Below are 26,229 nucleotides of genomic sequence, written 5' to 3'. Positions count from 1 at the left end.
TATCTTATTTTAGATATAAATTAAGAATGAAGAAACTGAATTCTAGTTCTGGTACCCCTCTATTAAGTTATGTGACCTTGAACAAGTCCTTGCACCTTTCTGTGTCATAGTTTCATCATCTGTAAAATGAAGAAATTGAATAAATGTCAGACTTGGCATTTGACGATTTTTTGTATGTGAATAATGATGAAGAAACTGCACTCATTAAATGCCTGTCTGTATACACATACACTTTAGAATTATTTTCTATATTGTGAGCATGTGTCAGTTGTCTCTAAACAGACTTCATTGCTCTGATTTCACAATAATTAAAAGGAGAATGTCAAGCCTCCTTTTTCTTGTAAAATGAAAAGAGTGGATTAAAGGAACTATGTTACATGAAAAGATGTCCTTTCACACAGGCAGCTGTGCACCTTGTCTGTGGCAACCTCTGGGAAGAAGGCAGCTCAATTCTCTTGAAAGTGTGTCTTTTGGAATATCAATTATCCATGAAAGAGATGCTTCAGACTTCACCAAATGTGAAGAATCTTGCTTCTACTACTTGAGTTTTTCAAAAGTAAAATCTGAGGAAAGCAACTGTTGTTTGAAGCCTGTTCTTGAACAATATCCTATATGTAATTCTTATTAAATGCTGACTAATCAATATAATTTTATTCACCTCTTTTTTTTTTTTTCCTCTGCCTTTCAGCACCAAGGAAAGATTGGAGTTAAATTTAATGTTGGGACAGATGACATCGCCATTGAAGAGTCCAATGCAATCATTAACGATGGGAAATACCATGTGGTTCGTTTCACGAGGAGTGGTGGCAATGCCACGTTGCAGGTGGACAGCTGGCCAGTGATCGAGCGCTACCCTGCAGGTAAGCCAGTGAATGTGTATCCAGGGAAGATTTATGAAAAACAAAGTGGAAAACAAAGCACTGTTTTGCATTTGTTTCACCAAATTGTGGGTTTTCTGAGAAACCACCGAGTATTTATTGCACTATAGAGTCATGCGAATGTACTGCTGTCCTAAACTATTCTTGAAACAGTGTACAAGTGGCATTTTATAGAAGAACTTGAAGGCACACGTTATCGTTTGCAAATTTTAGGACATCAATGAAACTAGAAAAATGCAGACATAAAAGGCACAACATGTCAAAGCTCTTTTTACTGGATCCTTGCATTTGAACAAAGGAAAGGCTTTGTCAAAAGTAACAAAGTTAAAATTTAAAGCTAAGGGTGGGACTATTTATATCACTTTGCTGTGAAAGAAAATAGAACTAGGTGATTCCTTTGATGGTGGTATATAGCTGAAACTCATGAAATGTGAAGGAGGGTCATTTGACAAACAGAGAAATAGTAAAGAAACTGTTTATAGTAGCATAAATCAGCAATTATAAGAACATGTAAGTAATTAAAGTCTGTTTTTACTGTCATATAACTGTAGGGTTTCATAAGGATTGTGATACTGGTATTACTCATTTTCATTCTGCACGATAGCAGTGATTACCAAAATGTATATATAAACTCCTCTATTGTAAGTATTTGTTTCTTGGAATAAATAATATGAGGAAATAACTAACTTATTAAATGTAGGGTAATTTTCTTTAGTACCGACTCGATTATGGAATGAAATATCTGTGATGCCCTTTTGGGATTTTCTGATCTGAAAACTTTTACCCCTTAAAGCCTCATTTCAGACCTATTTTTTAAAGTTGATGTTCTTCAAATATTTGCTGAATTAAATGTAATAAAAAAAACTGCTCTATGACAAAATTTAGAAGCAGGCACATTAATATTATGTTCCATGCCTATTATAATACTGGAAAATAGTAGGAACTCTATAAATATTTGCTGAATTGATGTCCTGGGAATTATCTCAATTATACACTACAGTTATGAGACTGTACACCTTCTGTTAATAAGATGAGGGAATGGAAGACCTGGAAGAAAAGTAACAAATCTGCATGCGATGGTACATAGCCCCTGATAATCCCTTATAACATTTACTGAAATCCTAGTAGAAATGTAAATTGGTGAATTTCCTAAAATACAATTAATTAATACCTCTTTACTGAGAGGAAGTCATTGTATTGGATGTCATGAAAGAAATAAAATAGAATCAGTTCTAGAGGACTTGCCCCTGGAATATTGTTATCTGTGAATAGTGGACCTCAACATGTAAAATGATAAACCCAATTTATTTATATTTATATAAATATTTATAGAGCGCCTACTATTTCTCAGTATTATAATAGGCACAAGACATAATATTAATGTACCTGCTTCTAAATTTTGTGATAGAGCAGGTTTTTTATTACAGTGTGGCAGTTGCTTCTTGAAGACTGGCTTCATTTTATCAGTTAATACTTTTAAATTATTTTATATTTAGTACCTTTTTTACTTTTACCACACTTTCCAAACTGGTGTCTTTAAGATAAAAGGTTATAGAGAATGTTAATGGTGATCTATGTGGGAGGAGAGAAGAAATCCCACTCTCAAGTTAGTTTGAGAAAGTCTGGATTAAACTAAGTTAAAAATGTCTACCTGTGGACCTTATTATATTAATATTCATAATGGATCTCCAAAAGGAAATATGATATGCATTTCCCAAGCATAGATCATTGGAACCTAGTTTTCTAATGCATTAATGCATGTGAGTAAATATTTTGTTTTAAAAAATTTTTCTACCTCATGATTTTAATATAGCTTTTGTGATTAAATTTAATAGTGCACATACCAGATACTGTGCACTAGTTATCATTCAAAAAAGTCATGTTCCCTGTCTTTTTGTGGCATGCTAATGTCCAATTTCAATCAAAATTGTGCTATATTAAGTCAACAAATATCTGTGATTTTTTCTAGACTAATATTTGATTAACATATAATGTCTTATTTACCAGTAAAATGTATACTCAGTATAAGAAGTAATATAAAATATATTTAAAAATCAGAATCTGGCAATATCATGATAGTTAAGGATCAGATCTCTAGAAACGTATTTTAGATGCAGCCTTTATATTTAGTCCAAGATTCTAAGTTTTTTTGTTATTCATTCGAAAAAATAGTCTTTACCACCAAATTCTATAATCAGAGAAGCGGGAACCAACAGACTATTTTTGGTTCCCTTTAAAGTGCCTTTACTGCAAAATATAGGTAATAAGGGTGGAAATTAGTAATTAAGTATAGCACTTAACCTTCCATTATAGGGCTTTGTGGTGAGTGCTTTTATATGAAGCAATTCATCTGGTAGCAACACTATACCATTAGTGAAAAGCATCTAAAGCATTGGCCGACAGTATTACCCTATCATTGTCTGGAAGGCTTTCATAGAGAAACTAATTAGTGGAGGTAGATTATATGCTCTTTGGGAGTTTATAAAATATTCCTATAGCTCAAGAATTCACATCTTAGAATAAATATTGAATTTTATGAAAGCAGACCAGATTTCAATTCTTTTCTGTGCACAGAACAAAGTATAAAAATATTTTTCAAACTATTTAAAGTTGAGAAAGTCATTTCTTGGTGCTTATCAGTTAAACCTCTAGAATATAATGCATCATTAATCTCTGATTTGTCCCTAATTACAGTTATATAGCAAAATTTTCTCTCTGAACAGACTTCCTTTTCTCATGATGTTAGTCCACAATGCCTATCGTCTTACTTGCTCAGGCTAAAGATTGCTCCAGATAAATCACAGTTACCTTAGAGAATAAACCTTTGAGCTTATTTGTCAACCACAGTGTGCCAAAAAGATATCTTTCATATTCTATACAAGGTCAAATATTAATTTTATTCCTATCAATTTAACACATCAATAAATATCAATGGATGTGTACTATATTAAAGGAACATACCAGGCTTACCATCTGGTTAAAGAGATAAGTAAAAAATGTTCAAAATTAAATACGTGAGAAAATTTAAGAGTTATCATATCAATTTGGCTAATTTCTGAATAAGACATACCATAAAAAAGGAAAATATGTTCCAAGGAAGAAGAGAGCAGTTCAGCGTGAATGGTGTAGAAACTTGATGGGGGTCTTAAAAGTGTAGAATTTTACTTGGAAGAAAATATGCTTTCATTTTAATGGGACTAATAGGAACAGATAGAGACAGCAAATATTTATAAAGCTTTTAAACAGTCCAGGTGTCAAAAGATAAAGGCTTAAAATAAGATGTGAGAAAATAAAGAGGATGGATGCAGAATACATTATAAGACCTGGAGAATAACTAAATAAAAGAGGACTCATTTCCATTTTTCAGTCTCTCTCTCTCTCTCTCTCTCTCTCTCTCTCTCTCTCTCTCTCTCTCTCTCTCTCTCTCTCTCTCTTTCTCTCTCTCTCTCTCTCATCATTCAACATTTTAGTGTTGTAGTGTGTCACCAGACTATGCTAGGTGTCAATGAAATGGAAACGTGTGGTCGGAATGAGTGGAGAGTTCACAGACATGGATTTTGCTTGCTGAGAGTTTAGTGTGGAAGACGAGAAGGATTCATCAAACTTACCCATGTAAATAAATTGTGTTAACTTCAAAATTAGTAGTACAACATTTAACTGCTATTAGAGAGAGTATTGAAAAAGGACAAAATGGTGGTCTGAAGTGGAGTGACAAAGTAGATCCTAATGGGTAAGGGAAAATTTGAAAGAAACAGAGGCTAGGCCAAAAAGAGGCTGCATAGAGATGGTGTAAATATATATATATATATTTTTTTTGCATGATTGTTCTTTCAAAGACCTTATGAGTATTAACTCTAAATTTTAACTTTGGTTTTCATCTCAAAATGCTGGTAAATATTTCAGACTGAGGAAAGGCATATTGATGATTGCTATTTAAATTCTATACACTTAAATTAATTGACTGGTTTTTAGTTCAAGTCATCAACAAATTTATTGACTATTTGAGCCCTTCCATTATTTAGAGTTTTCTGTTTGGTACAAAATGTGTCTGCTGGTTTGGTGATTTTGGTGTTTTTATTTATTTTTTAACCTATTTTTTTTTTTACAATGTATGACGTAATTGAGAAAGATCAACCTCATTTCTAATCATAGCATTTGAAAGAGGGAAGGAACTTCAAAGATTTCTGCTCCAGCATCTTCATTTTTTCAAACAATAAAATGAAATGTTGGAAAGGCTACCTGATTTGACCAAGATCACTATGCCAGTTCGAGAATCTTGTCTTCTCATCTGTGCCTTCCTTTATGTTGTCTGGGAGACAGAAACCAAAATGAAGAGAGATCATTATATGTAGCCTTCTACATAGCAAAGTATATTCTTCAAAGCTAAATGTTATGACTTACGTTATTGGTCATAGCCGCATATTTGAATCCATGTCACCTCCGACTGCTACATATACACACAAAACTATCTAAGGTATGTTAAAAAATAATAACACATGGAAGAAAAAATAATTTCCTTACAAAAAACATATCTTGTTAATAAATTTTGAGTTAATACTACTCATTAGTAGGCAATGATTATTTTTGACCTCACATTAAATACTTTATTTGCAAATTAAGTAACCATTATGAATCATTACTATTTTACTTTTTCTGTAGCACTCAACCTTCAAGTTGACGTGATTTCTAATTTTATGTACTTTTTTATATTTTTTAGTGACAGAACATGAAACTTAGTTGATTTCAGTAGCCAGAAGAGGAATGAATCATTAGAAGATTCAGATATTAGAATTGTTAAGTATTATTCAGGAGAAAAACTATCTTAATAGAAGACTTATCCCATGTCTTGGTTAAATGTATAGATATGGGAAATATTTGACTGAATCCTGTTTCCCTCCTATAAAAGTAAGAAAGTAAAAAATATAACTTTCTTGTGGAAACTGATGAAGCATACAGAAGATTTAATCATTTTGTAAATAAACTACCAGTTTTTGCTAGAGTCCAACAGAAGACATAAGAGTCAGGATTTGGCACATAGTAGGGTACTTAATAAATAATTGTTGAATAAATCCAGTTTCCTCTATTGAGCCCTATGTTAAAACATTGTCTCTTGCTGGCAGTTTTTAGCCAAAATATACTTATGTATATGGTTAGATATTTATTCGAATATATAAATGTTTGTTTTCTATTAGACATAATTAAATGTTTACTAATTCAAATTTTCCAAAGAAAAGCTTACATACTGTGAAAAATCTAAAGTCTCAAATACTATAGATATGTCAGATAGAACTAGTAGCTAAAACTGAGATTTCTGGTGTTAATTTTCTTCTTTCATGGTGTTCAGTTTTCTGGGACTTTGGGGCGTTTCTTAATGAAACATAATGAACTTTTTATTGAGCGATATATTAAATACATCTGCCCAAAATGCTTAGCTTAAGAGAAATTGTATCCAAGGAGATGGAAAGAAATTATATATTCTCAGACTTCTCACTCATTCTTAATGTATTCTCAATGAGCTGGAGATATATATATATATATATATATATATATATATATATATATATATATATATATATATATAAAATCAAAAAGTACTATTGCAGTAAGGCAATCACACTAAGATTTTTAATTTCCTGACAAAAGAAAGAGAAAATTCCTCTAATGGTTTGGTGGATTTTGGTATCATTTACACTACAGAGACTGAAAAATACATATAATACAGATATTTTCCAAAAGATTATTCTTCACAGTACAACAAAAGGAAAGGAGATTATATCAACAAGCCTGGAGGGTTCGTTTCTTAAATCAAAGTTCTGTAGATTGACTATAAGTTGCCTTTTTTGTTTTATTCTTGTTATGTACGGCAATGGTTTTATATTCTGTTCCAGGAAGCTTGTCAGTTAAACCTATCTGTGACTTCCATAAAGTTATCTTGCACTGGATGCTAAAATACTGTTTCCCATCAGTAGTCTACCCCATAGCACTTGAGCCCAATTCTCACAGGGCCAAATTAATAATTGTATATAAGATAGATAATTCTGAAAGCTCAATTCAACCATCACAGGCCGATTCTTTCTTTTGTCAAAACATGCACATTTTTTACCTAAAAACTTATGTATTATTAAATGCTTATTGCTGAAATAACTAAAAAAATTAGTTTCTGTAGACATGGGTTAGGTATCTACTATTCGAATACCTTTATAAATGGTACAGAGACGTATAAGTCAAAACTCTTCTATCTCTATTTCTTCTACTATCCTTCTGCTATTTTTCCCTATTTCTTTTTGCTTCTCGTTTAAGTCAATCTAATTTGTGACTGAGCAAATAAGATAGGGATGACCATAACTCCATCAGAAACCTAGAGCCTGATAAAGTAGGAGGGCAAGCTGTGGGTTCCCTATGTATGTTTGAAGTTAAACTTAATTCAGAAGCTCATTGAAAGAAATAATTAAATATATTTTGAAACATTTAACAAATAATAAATTTATTTTATTTCAGAAGTTTAATTTATAAACACACTCTAGATTCTTTTCCCTTTGAGCCTGAAATTTAAAGAAAATGTGCTTTTTTACCAGTATTCATTTGCCCTTTTTTTAATGTAACAAGTTCTCAAATTCTATCACTAAGAAGCCAACAAATCAAATTAAGAAATATTCGTTGATTATAACTATGTTCAAGGAATTTGCTAAATATATTATATCTTATATTATGCTATGATATACAAATAGTAACTCTTCTTATGATTTCCAGAAGATCCTTCATTTATCTTCTTGTTCCCTATTCCTCTTTCCAACGTGCAATTTATTTGTAATTTTAAATTATTATCATAAGAAAAGGATGTGTTGATTCAACTTCTGCAAAATACTCACTATAAATAGAGAATGGCATTATCATAATTTTAAATAAAGATAGCCAAAAATATTGACTAAGAAATTAGGTTCACAGACTTTTCTTCAAAGATATTGAATTTGCAAACAATAAATTATTCAAGTCAAATACAAAAATTAGTTGCCACTGCAAATGCAAATTTAATTTTTAGGAAGTGAAGCAAAAAAGAATTTTAGCTTAATAGCTAAAGATTGAAGGTCAGAGAAATTATATTTTAAGGATGTGAGGCTTTCAGGAAACTTCAAATGGCTTTTGCAAGTGTTTGGTTGATTTTGTTAGGTTCGTAGTTTGTAACAATGCTTTTACAGCTTGATTATTATCTGAAAGTATAGTTGCTGTATCATGTAGTTTATAATTACCTGAGTTCCATGGAAGATAAATCACATTCCCAACTCAAATGACAAGGCTGTCTCTTAGTATTTTTTCAAACACTCTGAGCTCTTATTTTCTTAAGAGCTTTTTAAATTGCCTAGGGATATTTATATATTTTTATGGTAAATATAGATAACAACTAGTACTTTTTGTGTATAATTAAGCAATTAAAAAAAAATTCTACTGTGAGAGGGAAACTCTCCCAGCTTTTAATGTCAGCATTTGAATGCCAAATATGAGCAAGCCTCAGACTTTTTATACTGTTTCCTCTTGCCCATCATCTACCTACTTTTCTTATCTTGTAAATTCAAGAATAAATTGGCATTAAATGTCACTTTACTTCTAGTAAACAATGACAGTGTGTTCAAGAGGTAACAGAACAGCAAAAAGGTTAAAATTTCACATACCAATGTTGAGGCCCTATATGAAGTACAAAAATTATGTAACTATCTTCCATTTTAGGCATTGATCTGATAAATTTTTCTTATTTTATTTTGAATTTCTTTATAAGAATCTTATAAAGTAGAAAATCTTGTCTTTAGGAAAATACATATATATCTGCATGTATACTCAAAGTTATGTATATATTTTTAGTAATTGTTCTTCAACATTCTTAAGGCCCATTTATTAAGGATTCAGAACTTCTGATTTTGAGGATGTTGAGATTTTAGAGAACAAAATAGTCTATTTAAAGAACATATGAGGAGAAACCTCCTCTTATCCGAATAAGACATGCTTCCAATGTAATATAACTGCCCTTTATTAACTTTCTAATAATAACCATTTAACCACTGATGAAGCTAACCTGATATAGTCTCTGCTAGCTCAGATAAAATTCTTTTTCTTTAATAGAACAAGTCCAACTTTGGTACTTCCAATTTAGAACAATAATTCTCTCAAAACTGATTATAAGAATGTCATCTTTTCAATAAATGTATTTTGAGCACTGATACTATGCTTGATATGATTCTAGCATTAGAACATTGCATAATAAATATTTTTAAGACCAAAATATATGGTTAAAGGGTCTTATTCAGATAGAACTATTGGTAAATCATCTGAGGATTGTGAAATGCGATGGCATAATAACAGTGTCCAATATCTTTGAGACAAAAATGACTAAAAGTTTGACATCTTTGGAAATTACTTTTTTATTATGAGGACAATTTAATAAGCTTTTTGCATGTATAGAGGAAACTTTAGAACTCATGGAAGAGGACAATGTCTATCCCATTACTATATAATTTTTCACCTTTATTAATATTTATATTTTATTCTCTTATTTATGTACTTAACTTATTCCAGGAGAATACTGAGTCCATTTTCCTTCACACAAAAAATTAACATAAAAAAATATTATAACTAATTAATTTAGGAGACTATATGGGCAAACATATATTCATGTTTCTTTATTATGAGCTACCTGAAATGTGACAAACAAATACGTTTTGGATACTATCCAAAGTTCATAATTAAAAACAAATTATCTAGGACAAGGGTTGACAAACTTTTATTGTAAAAGGCCAGATAGTAAATAGTCTCAGCTTTGTCACGTGATCTCTGTCACATTTACTCAACTCTGATGTTATAGCTTAAAAGCAGCAATAGGTAATAAGTAAATGAATTGGTATGGCTGTGTTTCAAGAAATCTTTGCGAGAGTAGGCAGTGGGACTTATTTGACCTATAGGCCATAGTTTATTAACCCTGAATAAAGATATAAGAATAGGGCACAGGAACCAACCTGAAAGAGCTCCTACTGGTCACAACTAGAGCAATTTGAGCAACAAAGTAAATATAGATAGCATTGGATTAGAACTCAGCAAAGTAAATGTCCATGAGTACATACTGATATGAATAAGTATTTGAATGGATCAATGGATATTAGATATGTGGGGGAGCAAGAATAGTTTTTTCTTACAGAAGAATTCTAATTGACAAGTATAGAAGGATGATGGAAGTAGATATTCAGCATTAGAACTTCAAAGTAAAAAGCACTTGTTGAAAGCACTAGATGTGCTAAAATTAGTGGTTAGAAGTTTGAGTAGAGATTACTAATTTCTATAGTCTAAATGTCTCCTCCAAGGGCAAAATATCAACTTTCTTGCAGAGAAACTCAGCAGACCACCTTAACTAAGTGATCAAGTTTAATATCACCAGACATAAGGAATATTGACTTTATACACCTCCTGATATATTGAGAAAAGCACTTTATTTCTTTGATAATTTCTGGTATTCTCTACAAAAATTCATGATCTCAGTCTCATCGTGAAAAATGCAATGTGGGAGTCTGGATAGAATCCTGGAACAGAAAAAGGTTGTTAGCTAAAACTAATAAAACCTAATAAAGTTTATACTATATTTAATAGTATAGTGCCAAAGTTAAGTTCTTAGTTTCGATATTGTCCAATAGCTCTTCAAGATGTTAATAGCGAGGGAAAATGGATGAAAGATATGTGGAACTCTCATACTTTCTTTTACAACTTTTCTGTAAGTTAATGTTTTTTAAATTTTAAAAAATTTCTATCTAAAAATACCTTTTACTCAATTACATATATTATAACATTATTCAAGAAAAAAGATTTTAAATAATAAAACTTCATGTCTTTGTAGACCTGATATCTGGTAGGTCAGGTGTAATCGTTGTGAATAAATTATATATTAACATGTTCATATCATCATTATAAAAGTACATTTATTCTTAAGGAACATAAACCTAATTTCTGTAACAATCCAAAGGTGTAACCTAATCTAATATTTTAGTTCTTAATTAAGACAGAATGACATAATAAATGTGAAAACTTTTTGAAGTATGAAGCCTTTAAATAGGCCACACATTAAAATTTAAATTATGATGATGAATATTTTGTGTCAAATTTAGCCTCATGGGTTGAATATTTCTCAAAGGAAGACTTTCATCTTAAACATTTTAAAGTCTGTTTTGTTTTTAGCCTTATGAATTTGACTGTATTAAAAGCAGCTGAGGTTCCCACACCCTCCCATCCTGGAAAATTGAGACTAACTTTTTTTACATTAAGTAGTATTAAAGTGATTTATTATCTTGGACATATTATTTATACTGGTGGCCTAAATTTAAAGTGTCTATTGAGAATCCAAAAAAGAATATACCTAACCCAAGTCTGTCTAGATATTAGCATATGCATTTTCAATGAACTATTTTAGCTGGATTTGTGAGATATAAAACTGGACAGAACAGAACATTTAACTTCATTTTTTCTAGATAATATCAACTAATTGATAACACGCCATGATAATTTTTCAGGGCTACCTTTGCTGGAGCATTTTAAAAATCGAAATAGAGTCATCAGTTCTCTCATTTATTATTTTTATTACTCAGTTTGGCAGAAGAATTGGATGAGAATGTGCTTTCTAATTAGAGGAGAAACAAACAAAAAGAAAAGCTTTTTTAAATGCAAAGGTTTGCTTTGCCGAAAAGAGGGGCAAGATGGTCACAATCGCAGTAGGAAATAGACCTAAGAACAATTAGATGAGGTCTGTGCTTTATGGAAATAGAGTTCAAATAAGAGGTTAAATTCATTGAATTTATTCAATAAGGAAGTTAGCGTTGCGCACGGATTAGGGTGAAGAGGTAACAGAACTCACCTGAAATCCCAGACATTCACCAAGCACATTTAAATTTCTATCTTGTGTAGGATCTGGTATCAGTGACTGTGTTAGACAAGTACTCTATGCTGCGTACTCCATACTGGGAACTGTGATAGTTATTTTGTATACATTTTCTCATTAACAGTCATCAGATCTTATAATGCAGTTTATAGATAAGCAACCAGCCATAGAGAGATTAGGTTACTTGCCAAGGTCGCACACACATCCCAAAGTTCACGCCAGTGCTCTGAAGTATTATGCAATGCTATTTATTCTTACTCTTCCTAAGGGAAGAAAAACTCAGAAAACTGTCATTGTGTTGAGGTCCTAATAGCAATGGTCATTGCTTCTTCTGTTCAGATCTCTGGGGGGTCATTCAAGGGTCTCTTGGTTCTTAGTTCTTAGTTTCAAAAGACATAGTAATTGGTAAAAATCCAGTAAGTAGTAAGTACTCAGTAAATGTTAGTTCCACTATCATTAATCAAGTTAGTTTAGTTTTGCAACCATGCAATTGCAATAGATACTAACCACCCCATATTATATAGTATATAGTATGTATTTCCTTCTGGGTACAATTCATCCTGTCTTGGCTGTCAGACTTGTGTTTACACACATAGAGGTAAACCTTTACAGAAACTCAGACATGTAATTACCACAGACCCACTCAGAGCCAGAACACTACAGAGAGATCACTGGGAATGACAGGGTTCAGGTCAAATGAGTAGCACAGAAAATGTGTTTCATATAAATTTAGAAAATGGAGTATAATTTGGTGATCAGGGAAGACTTCAAGAAGGACTAGAATGTGGACTGGGTATTGGAGATTCCTTTAACTTTTGTGAGTGTTAGGGAGACCATGCTAGTGGGTGGATAGGCCACTCTATGTAGTTATGCAATTGGGGTAACTACATGCAGTGCACCAGTATCGCATCAGAGGGTAAAGGGTGGCATCTGGAATCCAGTCTGTGCTTGAATCAACAAGCTGTGTGCTTTGGCACAGAAAATGTCCCTTCAAGAAAGAGGTATCTTCTCCTTCTCACCAAGTACCTTGGGCTTGCCAAACCTTTTGTCTGGGCTCTAACCACCAGAGGAGTCTTTTTTTTTCAATTCCCCATTATGGTGGCCTATAATTAGGAGGCCATACAAATTATCATTCAAATAGGCATATTTCTGAGAGAGAAAAGATGCACTATTAATAGTTACTCCCACATAACAGGCACATAACACCACTGTCCTGGGCAATCCAGAACATTTGTCACTTGACCTATAAGCTGCCAGATAAAACTTAGACTTTCACCCAGAGAAACTAGAATCAGCCTTAGCGATTATACTAGGTAACGGAGTTTGTTTCTTTTCAGGTAGGGAAGCTGATGATATTAATTGAAACACATTCTGAACAGAACTTAGAAAAATAATTTTATCCAGATTTGAAAAATCTTTACTTTTTTCCTTATCCTTCAAAAAGTATTTTAAAATATCAGTACATCCTCAGTCATTCATAAATCTTCTACTTAAGTTCCTCTTTTACTTAATCCAGTTGCATGTATCTTAAATTGTATTTATTTTTGATTGAAATTATATATTTTTTCTTTTTTTTAAATTTTCCACCTAAACATATATTTCTCAAATATTTATTTCATTCCAAATTAGAAAATATCAAAAAAATTGTAAACGACCAGAAAGGGGGAAAAAATCAGAAAATGGATAAAATTCTTTAAAGTGCTCACAACAAACCCAAATCTTAGACTTATCCATTTCTTTCACACAGTAAGGTCTACATTTTACTTAAGGCCCCAATGGAGGCTAATGCCTCAAGGGCTCTTGTAATCCATCAATAGGCTTGCATTAAAACCCACTTCATGGTTGTCCTATAGTGTGCTAAACTTGATGGGGAAACACAGGCAAACAAAGCATTGTCTTTGTCCTATAAGAGTTTCAGGTGTAACTTTGGAGAAAAAATAAATCAATCATTAAAATATTAAAATATTAATTTTATGGGAAATATAAGATTACATAGCACAAAATACAAATACAAGAACTGGAAGAAATATGAAGAGAGAAATGATATGTTTAGTGCTTAAAGGAAGTTAAGTCTGAGCCCGATCTGGTTGGGACAAATGGAGATATATTGGTGAAAATGAGCCTATTCCAGGCAGGAGAAAAAAATGAACCTAAGAACAGAGGTGGTTACAAATTCCAAAATAGCACACACACGAAAAATGGATTTTTGCTTTCTGATGGGGTATTTACCCTAATTACTTAACAAGCCTAGTGATTAAAGCTGAGGGAATAATTAAGGAAGAAGGATCAGAATTCCTTTGTTACAGAATTAGTGGGTTTCCAAGGAATCTCTTTACAATAATGGAAGAATGTTTTTTGGGGGGAGTTTCAAGATAGTCCTAGAGTTAGGGACATCACATTTGTTTTAAATTTTGAATTCCCTGGGCTCTCAAGGGAAATTGAGCATAGTTTCTGAATCTATGATAGAAAGGTGAAATTAATGATGATGACCTGGACAGAACTCGGGAAACTAGTGCTGGATGTATGTGCCTGTTAAATTTTAATACATTCTGAATGAATAGGTAGCAATGAGCACAGCTGAGTTTCATTTCTACAAAGTTGTGCATTCCTAATTGCAACTAAATTCTAACTCTAACCAAATTATAACTCCCCAAATCATTTTACTCTGTAAATATCTAACTCATGTTATGAATAACATGATTCACCTTATTAACTTCATAAATCAAAATATTTCTCATTATTCCATCAAAGCAACCATTGGGTCCAAAAGTAGGCCCAAGTTTCCACTAAATGCCCAGATTCCATCATTTTCTTTCTGTGCTGCCATTATTCTAGTGATGTAAGGCCTTTATCACAATGGAGCTTCTTTTCGTGTTGTCAACTATAAGCCATCTATGTTCCTCTTCAGTCCCTATTATTTTAATCCATTTAGTGTACAGCTAAAATATTTATCTTCCTAAAATTGCTTTTATCATATCTCTTTCTGCCTCTCACTTTTTCAGTGGCTCCTTAAGGTAGACTGTCGAGATAATAGAATTTATATGGATGAAGAGAGAAGTAGAGTTCAATGCCCTTCTCTCAAGTCTGATAGTTTATAGTTCAGAATCTTATTTTTCCAATTTTAATTGTTTTTGTTTCTACACATATAGGAATTTTTTTGAAAATATGATTTTGTGATTTATATTTTTTAAAGTATTATGATTTTTTGCCCTTGCAATAAGAAACCTAGGTTTACAGGTGTTTATTTACTACATTTGTCAATTCAATTTCATACTTTGAATTTTACTGTTATTTGTTTGTATTAAATATACATAAAAGGCATTAACTTGAAAAGCTAAATGTAATGATAAAATACAATTAGAATATTTCAATGTTTAGTCAAACCAAAACAAATCAAAACTAGAGGGTCCATTGTTTTTGCCCATAATGCGTAATGTTTTTTTCTTTAGTTTTTTTATTTCCTTTAAAAAGAAAATAACAGGAACAAGACTAGCTTATGAGATAATTTACTTCAACTCCTAATGAGCTGTGGTACCTTTCTGACTCTTTGCTAATTCTGTAGAGCTCAAGAGATCAATCTATCAAGGCAATCAAACCCATCCTGTGTTGGTTGAGAATTGGACCAGATTCTAGCTAAAGTCTTTTTAATTTCTACAGGTCTGTGATTCTGTGTAATCTATGAAAACAGTAGTAGCCATCATATATTTAACACTGATTATGTACCAGACACTTTCCTAGGTGATTTATGCATATTACATCTTATTCTTAAAAATGATCTCGTAAGGTGTTCCCATTATACAGCTGTGACACGTCTTGGAAAGATTCAGTAACACACCCTTGAGTGCATTGCTGAGATTTGAACCAGGGCTTTTCTAACTTCCACAAAAACAAATAGGCTTGATTATCTCTATGCATACATCTTAATAGTCTTATAGTTTAAGTGTTTAGAAAATCGAGATTTCACAAATTTTAAACTGGAAACTCTCTTGGATCTATTAAAAGGAAATTATTTTCATTTAGAAATATAACATCTGTGCTACATGTACTATAATTTTCACCTACATTATGTGTTAATGTAAAGTGTTTAAAGAGTTGTCTATTCTGATACTATGCTATATTGTGATCTCTTAGTTATTAGATAAAATATCTTAGTCATCAAATTAAAAAATGTGGCAACCTAGAATCTTTGTTTGTTTGTTTGTTTGTTTTAAAGACTAGCCAAATAAGTATCTATGGTTGCATATACCGTTAATGTCAGGCCTGGGACCCTACCTATGCTTTTCCAGGTCAGAGTTCTTTTTAGTACCACATTGCCAGCTAAAGGAAAACAAACAAACAAAAACCTATATTACATAGTCCTCTTCTGGCACAAACTCCATTAAATACCAAGCTATTACAGTATACACTTTCTTTATGTTTGCCTATTTCTCAATTGAAATATTAAACTTACAGTACACTCACTTATGTCTAAGAGCTTTTATGTGATGTTTCTATTTAGAATGCCCTAGGGTTTCCTAAAAAGGTTAGTAGTCTTGTGTCTTTTGTGATTCCCAGCTTTTCTATCCAAACTAGACTTGTTTATCCCTATAGCTAGCAGAGAATCATTGTTATCAAATTTCATAAAGGGAATTGACTCCATATATAAATTTTTTCTGTGGAATGGTTTTGTTTTCCTGATGTATTGTTGACAAAAGAAACCAACACTGTGGCTACCTATTTTCACCTGCAAAAAGGAGGGTTGGGAGGGAATGGAAGATAGACTCAGTAAGTCTGGATCATGAAGAAGAAGCTGGAAGCATGAGATAGGCCTGATAAAAATTTCAAAATAAAGAGATTCAGTATGGTAAGGCAGAAGAGAAAGGATAGTAGAAGAGACAGCTACCTAAGACAGTTCATTTATTTATTCAGTAATTCATTCAAAAATATTTCTTTGTGTCTGGCACTATTCGGAGCAAACAGTGGTGATCAAAATCAGACCATTGTTGCTCTCATGAAGCTTAGTTGTTTTGCAGAAAACACATTATTTAACCCCTCTGGCTAAAGCGTAGAGATTAAAGTACTAAGCTAAGGTAGGAGTGATATAGCAGTCCAGGTTTTTTTTAGGCTACAGCATGGGAAGTAGAGGTAGAAAGACACGGGTGTTGAGAGTGAAGGTCAGGCTCTCCCTGAAGGTGCAGGCCCCAGGAACATTAGAAGAGAACAGAAGCCAAGGGCAAAGACGAAGCTTTCCCAATCTCTTCTACCAAGTGTTTCCCCAAGCAAAAGGCAGACCAAAATCTATTGAAATCTGGCGCAATACGTGGAAATGGTAAACTGCCGTCTAATTTCTCAGGAAATATAAGGAACCTTTGGATGATGACATTCATATAAAGCTCAAGTCTTTCTATTTTAGCCCAAATTGGTGCAGTCATCCATTTGCCAGACCCTCCAGTGTCCCCAGGCCCTCAGTGTGGAGACTCTTTCCCCTACTGCAGGGTGACTTCGCAGAGGTACCCTTTATTGAAGCTGGGCTTGGAATTGGCATCATTCCTTGGCAATAAGTACCAAAAGAAAAAGAAAATGGAGTAAGACACTCATCCAGTTTTTAGTCGATGATAAATGTTCAAGTTAACAGTGAAGTTGCTATTTTATTTTGTTATTGACATGACTCTAGCAAATGCCACACCATCACCACCACCACCCCTCAAAAAAAATCTAATTACTGTCTCACAGAATCATTTTTATTTAAAAAAGACTTGGACAGTTTCTAAAATAGATATCTGTGTGAATAATATAAACTTATCCTTCAAGACTTAGAATTTATTTTTGGAGTTTTAGGAGTGAGCACAATAAACTTTTTGTGATCTCACAATAGTTTCTAAATTAAAGCAAACATTAGTATAAGAGAATTTTACCTTAATCATTAATATAAGTAGGGATTTTTTTATACACTTGGCTTTTTACATGATAACTTTTTAAAATAAATTAGAAATCTAACACTAAACTTTTAATAGTACTGCAGTCATCTGTGTTAATGAAGCCACGGGGGCCACAAAGTAAAATGATGTGGTATCACATAATTGTTTTTAGTTTAAGAAATTTTGTTTAATAACTTTAAAGATTACATAGTTCCTGTTACAAAAGTTGTTCTATAGACATAATGGAACTATTCTGAAATATCCATATTTCGTGCCTAAATCAATTTTATTATTATAACTTAAATAATGCAAAATGTAAGTTAAAGTTTATTTTATAACTGTGCTATCAGAATTATGTAGATATTATGACGCAGCAAATCCAGAAAAGGACAAAATTTAATTTTTAACCAAAATTAATTATTAAAATTAGCACAGTTTTGACATTAACATAATAGCTTATTAAAACAAACAAAAAGTACTCATTCCTAGACTTTTTGGCAATTAGCAACAAAATGCTATCATATCTTCTTAATATCAAAGATCTGTGAATAAACCAATAATATATGATTTTAATCAGCTTTAACTCATCTCTATATTAGTTTTCTAGGGCTGCTATAACAAAATGCCAAAGACTAGGTGGCTTAAACAACAGGATTTTATTTTTTTACAGTTCTGAAGACTAGAAATTCAAGGTCAAGGTCTCAGCAGTGCTGGTTTCTTCAGAGGCCTATCTCATTGGCTTGCAGATGGCCGCCTTCTCTCTGAGTTTTCACATAGTTTTTTGTCTATGTGTGCTTACCCCTACTATCTTTTTGTGTGTCCAGGTCTCATTACCTATTCTTGTAAGAACAACAGTTAGATTGGATTAGGGTCCACCATAAGGGAGTCATTTTAACTTGTTCATCCATCTCCTTCAAGAAAGGACTTATCTCCAAATGCAGTCATATTCTGAAGTACTGGGGGTTAGAGTTACCTTCACGATAAGAATTTCAAGGGAATACAATTCAGCCCATAACGTGTCTTCAAATATTTGAAGGATATTATATGGAGTTTATAAACAAACTCTTTATGTTCACTAAATTCATTACAGACCAATTGCATTTCAAGACTTCAGGAAAAAAATTAAAGTGTTAATTAAGCCAGAGTTGTATCCACCAATTAGTTTAGCCTTCTATTTGAAAATGACACAGCCTGATTATAGATGTAGTGGGTTGTAAAAATGACAGAGAGGAACATGTGAGTGGTTCAGTTCCAGTTGTGCTGACTAATGGAGCATCAGTTTAAACCTGATAGGACATGTTTGTAGTTTTGCTCTTCATTCTGTTTTGTATTTAGGGATGCACTAGAAGTCACAGGTGGCTTATGTTTAAGGGGGAAATACTGTTGGCAGTAGAGAAATTCGTAGCCCTAGCCTGAGAGATGTAATGAACTATTTCTCCTCTTTACCTACTTCATTCTTTAGGATGTCTGGATCTTAACTGATGATCTATAGCAGGCTAGGAGTTACACTTGGGCTATCTACAGGTTTTCAAGTCTGTTCTTGTCAGACTTGATTAGATGGGAACTGTCATGCGTAAATCTCTTGAACCAGAAATAACCCCCAAAGTGCAGTTCCCCAGAACATAGGCATTTGAGAGACTCAAGGAAAGATTTTACTTAGATCAATTATGGACAAAAAGGGTTTGCAAAGAGCAGTCATTGATTTGAAGAAATACTTATTCTCTCTTGAAATTGTCCACTTTTATCTCTCTAGTGCTAAGAGTTTAAAATGAAGAGAAGACAAACCTCTTCTCTTCTCGAGTGTCATAATGTGCTCCCTCATCCTCTTAACTACTTTTTATAAGATTGAAATCTCCTAAAATCTAACCTTTGCCTGCCTTACTCTACTGTAATGGCTGTCAGAGCAGTGGGAGGGTAGAGAAAAACCAGAGAAATGTCTACATGGTGAGAAAAGTGTCTGTCTGTATGGTTGAAAGAAGAAAGAATACAAGCTTGCAACATTAAAACATCAGAAAAATGTAATGGCTTAATTATAAAGGTCTCCACAGATAATGACTGAAAGTATTCATAAATTTGTCAAAGCACTGTGAGATAGCTTTATTTTTTAAAGAAGGAGAGGAAAAACAGAATATGCTATGTCAAAGATTTCACTGCCTTTTAAAGATATTTGCAATTAGAAACAGTGATGATATTTTGTTTATAATGCCTCTAAAATCAATTCCTTCCTAAAATCCCATATACAGCATTTACTAACAAGATGGCTTAATGCATGCCTTCTTGACAACCCTACCTTAAACTTGGGACCATGGGTCATTAGCATTGGAGGCCACCTTAGAGGCCATCATTTTACAAATAATGGGATTGCCTAGCTTTAAGCCATGCAGTATACATTTCTGTTTAGTTTCTGTGGCCCTTATTTGCTTTAAGCGTTAATGGGGGTGGGGGGGAATAGTATTTAAGGCATGCTATTTGAAGTGCATCTCTTTAAGCACAAATACACAGATTAAAATGTCATTTTGAGACAATGATATCTAAAGTATCCTTATTTCTGGAGAAACTTTGTCACCATGCTGCTGCACAGAACAGATAGTGGTTCCCTGAATTCCATGTGCTCTTATGGCAGGTACCTTTGGCTTTTTCTTTTGTATGGTATCCTCAAGTTAATGACCTCCTTTCAGTTGTTCTCATTGGCTTACAAGTAAGTAGCCATACACAAACCTTTGAGAATAATTCCGACTTTGCTTGGGAGAAAATGCAGTGATTTTGATAATATACCTATGGGGGTCTGGACATCACTTATGATAAGTCTAGTTTTCTGGCTTTTATTTGTCCTGGGAAAGATAAATAGATTTATTTTTCACTGTTCTTCACACCTACTTTCCTATATTCAGATACGTGAGAAATAATTTTTGTGTTCTGTATATTCCTACATATGTCATATTAGGCAAATTATACTAGATAATAAATAATGATACAATTAAAGTATAGTACTGATATTTACTGAGTGCTTACTATGTGCCAGCCACCATGTTAAGAAATTTACATTTATTAAATCACTTATTCTTACAAATACCTATTTTATAGATGAGAAAGCTTAGGTTCAGAGATGTTATGCACATGATCCAGTGTTACACATTGTGAAGCTATGATTTGAACCCAAGAATAAGAGCCCAGTTTCTTAACCAACAATGTCTCTTTTCACAATGAATCTAAGCACATGGGTACTTTCTTCTAAGAAATAATTGCTGACATAGAAAACAAAATTTTGGGGGTGGGGGGAAGGAGAGTTATTTTAGGGTTTTAAGTTCAAATCCATAGTATATTATTTGTCTTCAAAAGAAAAAGTTATTTTATTTCAGAGGTTTTATATTTTATACAATCGAAGAAGAATGGCAATGATCCAACAGCTGTATCTCAGCCTGTCTAGTGCACTTACAGAGCATTTAATCTTAAATAATTTGTGTGCGGTTGACAGACTCCAGCTTTGTAGTTGAAAAAGTATCTTTCTATGTTATGAGTGGAAGAGAGAGATTGAAGTACATTGAAAATGAGGTTAGAACGCAATAGTAATCAGACTTATTTTTCTTCAATGTAGAATAAAGAACTTTTTCAGTACCATGGTCAAGCCATATCAGACTGTATATGAGACATTTACTTGTTTCCTTTTCCACAGACCAGTCTAAATATTTATAATAGATTAAAAGTCAAGATTGGTGTGATGAGGTAGAAAATCTAGCTATACAATATAATTCTCTGATTTTTAGAAATCAAGAACTGGGAAAGCCTTAGAGACTATATATGTAAGTTTTTATTAGAGTGAATAAGCTTAAATGTTATGACATTATGATTTAAATGCTTAAGATTCTTATATCCGGGAAAATGGCAAAATGCCATTAGTAAGGTAATGTGGGGCTGCTCTTACATTTCATTTTTTTCATTCTTGCTATTGAGTGATGTCTATCAGTGGCCCTGTCTGTTTTTGCAGCTGTTAAACCATTCTTCTGTCTTAAAAGCTACACAGCTAGCACAAAGAACTCTTTAGTATGCGTGATAACAGAGTATGACCTTTAATTTATCAGAGTACTTCTATATTTTGTTATCTGCTTGTCCCTGTTGCTTTTTATTTCTTGCTGCTGTTTTTTGATATGATATTCCAGTCTCTTTGAATTAGGAACCCAACAGCATAAAAAATGCTTAGAGAAGAATGTGTAAATCACTGTTTATTCCATACAGGCACTGAAAGCCAAAGTTTACAGTCACCTTTATTTTTAACTAATTCGAAGGAACAATATCCCAAATAAAAATTTTAAATATATGTAGCTAATAGGCACTAGTGAGGACTATGTCTTAATGTAGTCCTGCATAATAGAGGGGCATGAAGGAAGAAATTTCTTAAGCCAATTAGAAATGCACCAAGGTTCTAATTTCTTCCCCAAAGTACTATTGAACTCTGTAGTAGACAGCCCATGGCCTTTCATTCCTAGCATCACAGCAGTCTCACAGGAATATGTTGTTTACCTGGACACAAAGTCCTGCTCTTTTGCATAAGAAGCCAGGGTGTCATCTGAAGCCTTATTCATGAACAGAGCATTGCCTTACTTGAGCAGTCTGTGCTCTCTCCAGCTTTACAAGTTAAATGGCTGACTCACTTGAGTCTTGCTATAGTATTGTATTAAGATACTACATTTAACGTGTAAAAATTGCTTTTTTTTTTATAAGAAAGGGCATAAGAAAAATTGAAATATCGATAAATATAGCATTAATATTGAATTAAGTATTTTCATTTTCACGTATTGTCCTCAAATTCTTGCCAACTTGCATCACATTCTGTTTAATAATTTTAGCGTTATATTACGTTTCACTTTGCATGGCATAAATATTTTAACCATTTTTATTAATATTTGTAATTAGTTGGAGACTAAATATAGCCTATTAGAAAATATATTTATTTAGAAATTAGAAGCAGGGGTATATAGCTTTATGAAATTAGAGTAATTATTAACCTTTTGAGGATTAATCTCCACATTATAGTACATTTTTACCTAGTTGTCATTTCAACAAAATTTAGATTGTGAGCTAGGTAAAATCCTTTGTGTTCTATCATATCCTCTTTGTCTTTTCTAATCCACTATCCTTTCTGAACTTCTGTGTGAACTACATTTTAAATGGTGGCTAATCGTATGCTCATGCCAAGTTATTTATTATCTTAAACTTCCGTTTGACTTTCATCACTTTGTCCCTTTACTCCCCAAAGTGTAAGCTCTTCCACAGTGGAATCTATGTGATATATTGATGTAGCGTGGCACAGTGCTTTCAGGGTAAAAGTCAGTGCTTATGTATTGACTTCATTGAGTCAGATTGCTTTCCTAATGTTTCAGCTAAGATATACTAAAGAAATAAGGAATCTAATTATTAAAACTAGAAAATGAAGGTGAAGACTTTTGGGGACATGAGATATATCTAGGAAGGGTAGATGTGTATGCACTCATTGAGTTATCAAGGAGTGGCATAAAAAACTGGATTTTTGGAGATATATAAAGGGAAAAACAGAGATAAGAGATGGACAAGGAAGAAAAAAGGAAATGTGAAGTCCAAGCAAAATGAAGTGTAGTAGTCTTTTGACTCATGACTAGGACCCTCTCTCCTTTTCCAACTTGTCTCTGGAGAGGGTCAGTATCAAAAAGGCTGTGAACTTCACAGATTATTATGCTTGAGGCTTGTGTTATAGGTCAGAGATAAAGTCATCCTTGCCTGGAATATCTATCTCAAGTGAGTGTTCATGGCAAGGCTTGGCTATTAAAGGAAGAAAATGAAATACTGCTCCTCCCTGAGACCTCAACTGTAGTAGACTTTGATCACTTTACTTACTTCTACTTCACTATCTTGATCTATAAAATAGAGATGATAAAAATATCCTCCTGATGAATTCCCAAAGATTTGGGGAAGGTTATTGATTTTGTGTGCCCAAGACAGCAGTCTCACCCCAAACTTTATAAGGCAGTACCTTTATAGACAAGACCGTGGCATTTTTCATCATACAGAAGAGTGCCATAAGTATTAAAAGGAAGATGTTGGGCTTTTATGACTCCATGAAACAGCTCTGAATCAAATATATTTGGTTTCAAATAGTTCCTCTATTATGCATGGCATAGCACAGCACTAGTTATATTATCTCCTTGAGCCTCATTTTTTTTTCCATCTATAAAATAAAAGATACTTATGGTTTGGGATCAATATGAGGACAAAGCAAGTAGCAACAATACATAAAACATAAAAGCCACTCAATATATAATTTTTTCTATTTTCTTGAGGTTTTATATTTTATTTTACACACACACACACACACACACACACACACACACACACACACCAGTGAACATGTGGACTGGATGATGTGGCTTCTGCTTGCAAAGGAAACTATAATCTAGGATCAATTACATGAAATCATTTTGTCATGATTATAGATACTAGGTGTTATAAGAATGCATAATGGAAGGCTTTAGGCTAATTTGGTACAGAGGTAGAGGGCACAGGGAAAACTTCCTTGAGAAACATATGAGCTAATATTTAAAAGAAAAATAAGGTGTCCAGTCCCAGACATGTGTGTGTGCATGCACATGCGCATGTGTGGGGACCAGAATGTTGAGGAGTACAGAGAGATGCAAGAATTTGTAAGGCAATGGGAATAGCATCTTCAAAGAGAATTAGCTTGATTAAAGGAATTGAAAGAAATGCAGAGTGATTAGAATTTAAAGAGTTAGAAATAAGTAGTTCAAGATGAAACTAGAGAAGTAGGTAGGAGCCAAATAAATGTATATATTTGTTATACATACATCTTAATGACATGGCAAATAATGTAATACAAATGATGAATATTTTCATTAGAATAGCTATATTTTTCACAACTTTGTTCCTTGAAGAGTGTCAGCGGTGTTCAAAATACATTTACTTCGAACATTACTCACCAAGTTAGATATTAATGTATTTTATGGTTTGTATAACAATCATACATACAGCATTTAGTTGGAAATTATGTAATAATGCTGCTTTTAAAACTATGGTAATTTTACTAGACTACATTAAACTTTTACTATGTTATGAACCTAGGCACATCCATATTCTCATTTAAAAGCAAAAATTCTAAAAATAGACTCCTAGAATCCTTTCGGAAGTATATAGAGCTTTTCAGAATCCTTTCGTGTTGCCTTCCCCAATGTTATAAACAGGAAATAAGCATTCCTGAAGACAAATATCTTTGTTTTTACTTTCATATTATTCTGGGAAAATGTCGGTTTATAGCATTACTTTTCCTTACTTTTTTCTAAGGGTATTACTGTGTCATATAGAAAACTGAGACTTTTACTTCTGAGGAGCAATTACACATCAGGGGTGAAGAGCTATGAAAATGTTAGCGAAGTTCATAGAGCTTGTCTCTACTGATCAAGTCTTAAAATTATGATTATACTTTTATTTCCCTTTGTTTTCTGAGTTTCACCACGAAATTTAACTACAAGTGAAGGATTTGTGTTTTAGTACACCTTGCTGTTTACCTGGACTCTTTGAAATTACTCTTGTTTCCTTTTAAGTCTACTGGTTCATACAAAATTAATATACTATAGTGTGACTAAATATTATTAGTTAGGTAGAAAATTAAGCTATCTGGGATTCAACCAAAATAAAGAATGTTATAAGTCTGAATGATCAGATTTTTCTTTTCATTCTTCATCTCCGAAACCTCATTTGAAGTATTCACTACATTTAGTACCTTATACCTAAATGACTACTTCAATTAGAGCCTGTACCTATCATTTGGTTGTGATGGTATTACTATAGGGGGCCTACCTCGTCCAAAATACCGAATCTTTTAGCTTTCCAAAAAAAAATAAACCCATATTTTACAAACTGTTTCATTGCTTTAAAATTCCTTCAACATACATGTATGTCATTGGTGACATTTTTGTGGAGATACCAACGTATTTAACACAAATAAAATTAACTGGAGAAAAAAGAAATCTAAAGGAAAACCTGGTCCCACATTTATTAGAGTAAAGGAAGTATGAACCTAAATTGTCTTTTGACTATTTAGTAAGAGGCTCCATTTTGATAAATCTAATTCATGTTCTCAGGAGATTGCTCTAGTCGATTTGTATGCTTTCTAAGAAGTTGAAATTCTTATTGAAACCTTGTAATAATTTCAAAATAAACAGGTCTTTTATAAGTAGATAATTATTGCTTTATCCTTATTTCCGATTTAGGGAACTTAAAGATGAAAATAACTTCTCCCAAAGATTCACCTTTGGTTTGACTTAACTTTTCATATATATCCCACTTGTTTTTAATCTCTCCTATAAGTCTTAGCCTACTTCCTTTGACCATCCACAAAACCTTATGTATCATTTTTATATCCCAGTATGTTTTGTATTAGAGCCTAACCCTTTCCTAAAAAAAAAAAAAAAAAAAAAAGTGATAAGAAATTATATTTGGCCTTTCCTAATCAAGTGGGTTGTTATATTGCATGTAAAGTTTAGAAGTTTATCAAACTACGGAT

At 32.7% G+C, this 26,229-nt stretch overlaps 1 protein-coding gene across 34 annotated transcripts in view; it reads left to right on the top strand.

The window, feature by feature from the left end:
• The window catches only part of NRXN1 (neurexin 1), a 1,005,516-nt gene that overhangs the window by 851,591 nt on the left and 127,696 nt on the right, over positions 1-26,229 (top strand). For all 34 annotated transcript variants that reach the window (XM_036224890.1, XM_036224889.1, XM_036224888.1 and 31 more), the window contains one exon: positions 689-860. In XM_036224890.1, coding sequence (XP_036080783.1) covers positions 689-860 — 172 coding nt within the window. The remainder of the gene's footprint in view (positions 1-688; positions 861-26,229) is intronic.

The sequence above is a fragment of the Rousettus aegyptiacus genome, unplaced genomic scaffold (genome assembly GCF_014176215.1).
Source record: "Rousettus aegyptiacus isolate mRouAeg1 unplaced genomic scaffold, mRouAeg1.p scaffold_m13_p_7, whole genome shotgun sequence".
Classification (NCBI taxonomy): Eukaryota; Metazoa; Chordata; class Mammalia; order Chiroptera; family Pteropodidae; genus Rousettus; species Rousettus aegyptiacus.
The sequence above is the reverse complement of the archived record's forward strand: the minus strand, read 5'-3'. Positions and strand labels throughout refer to the sequence as shown.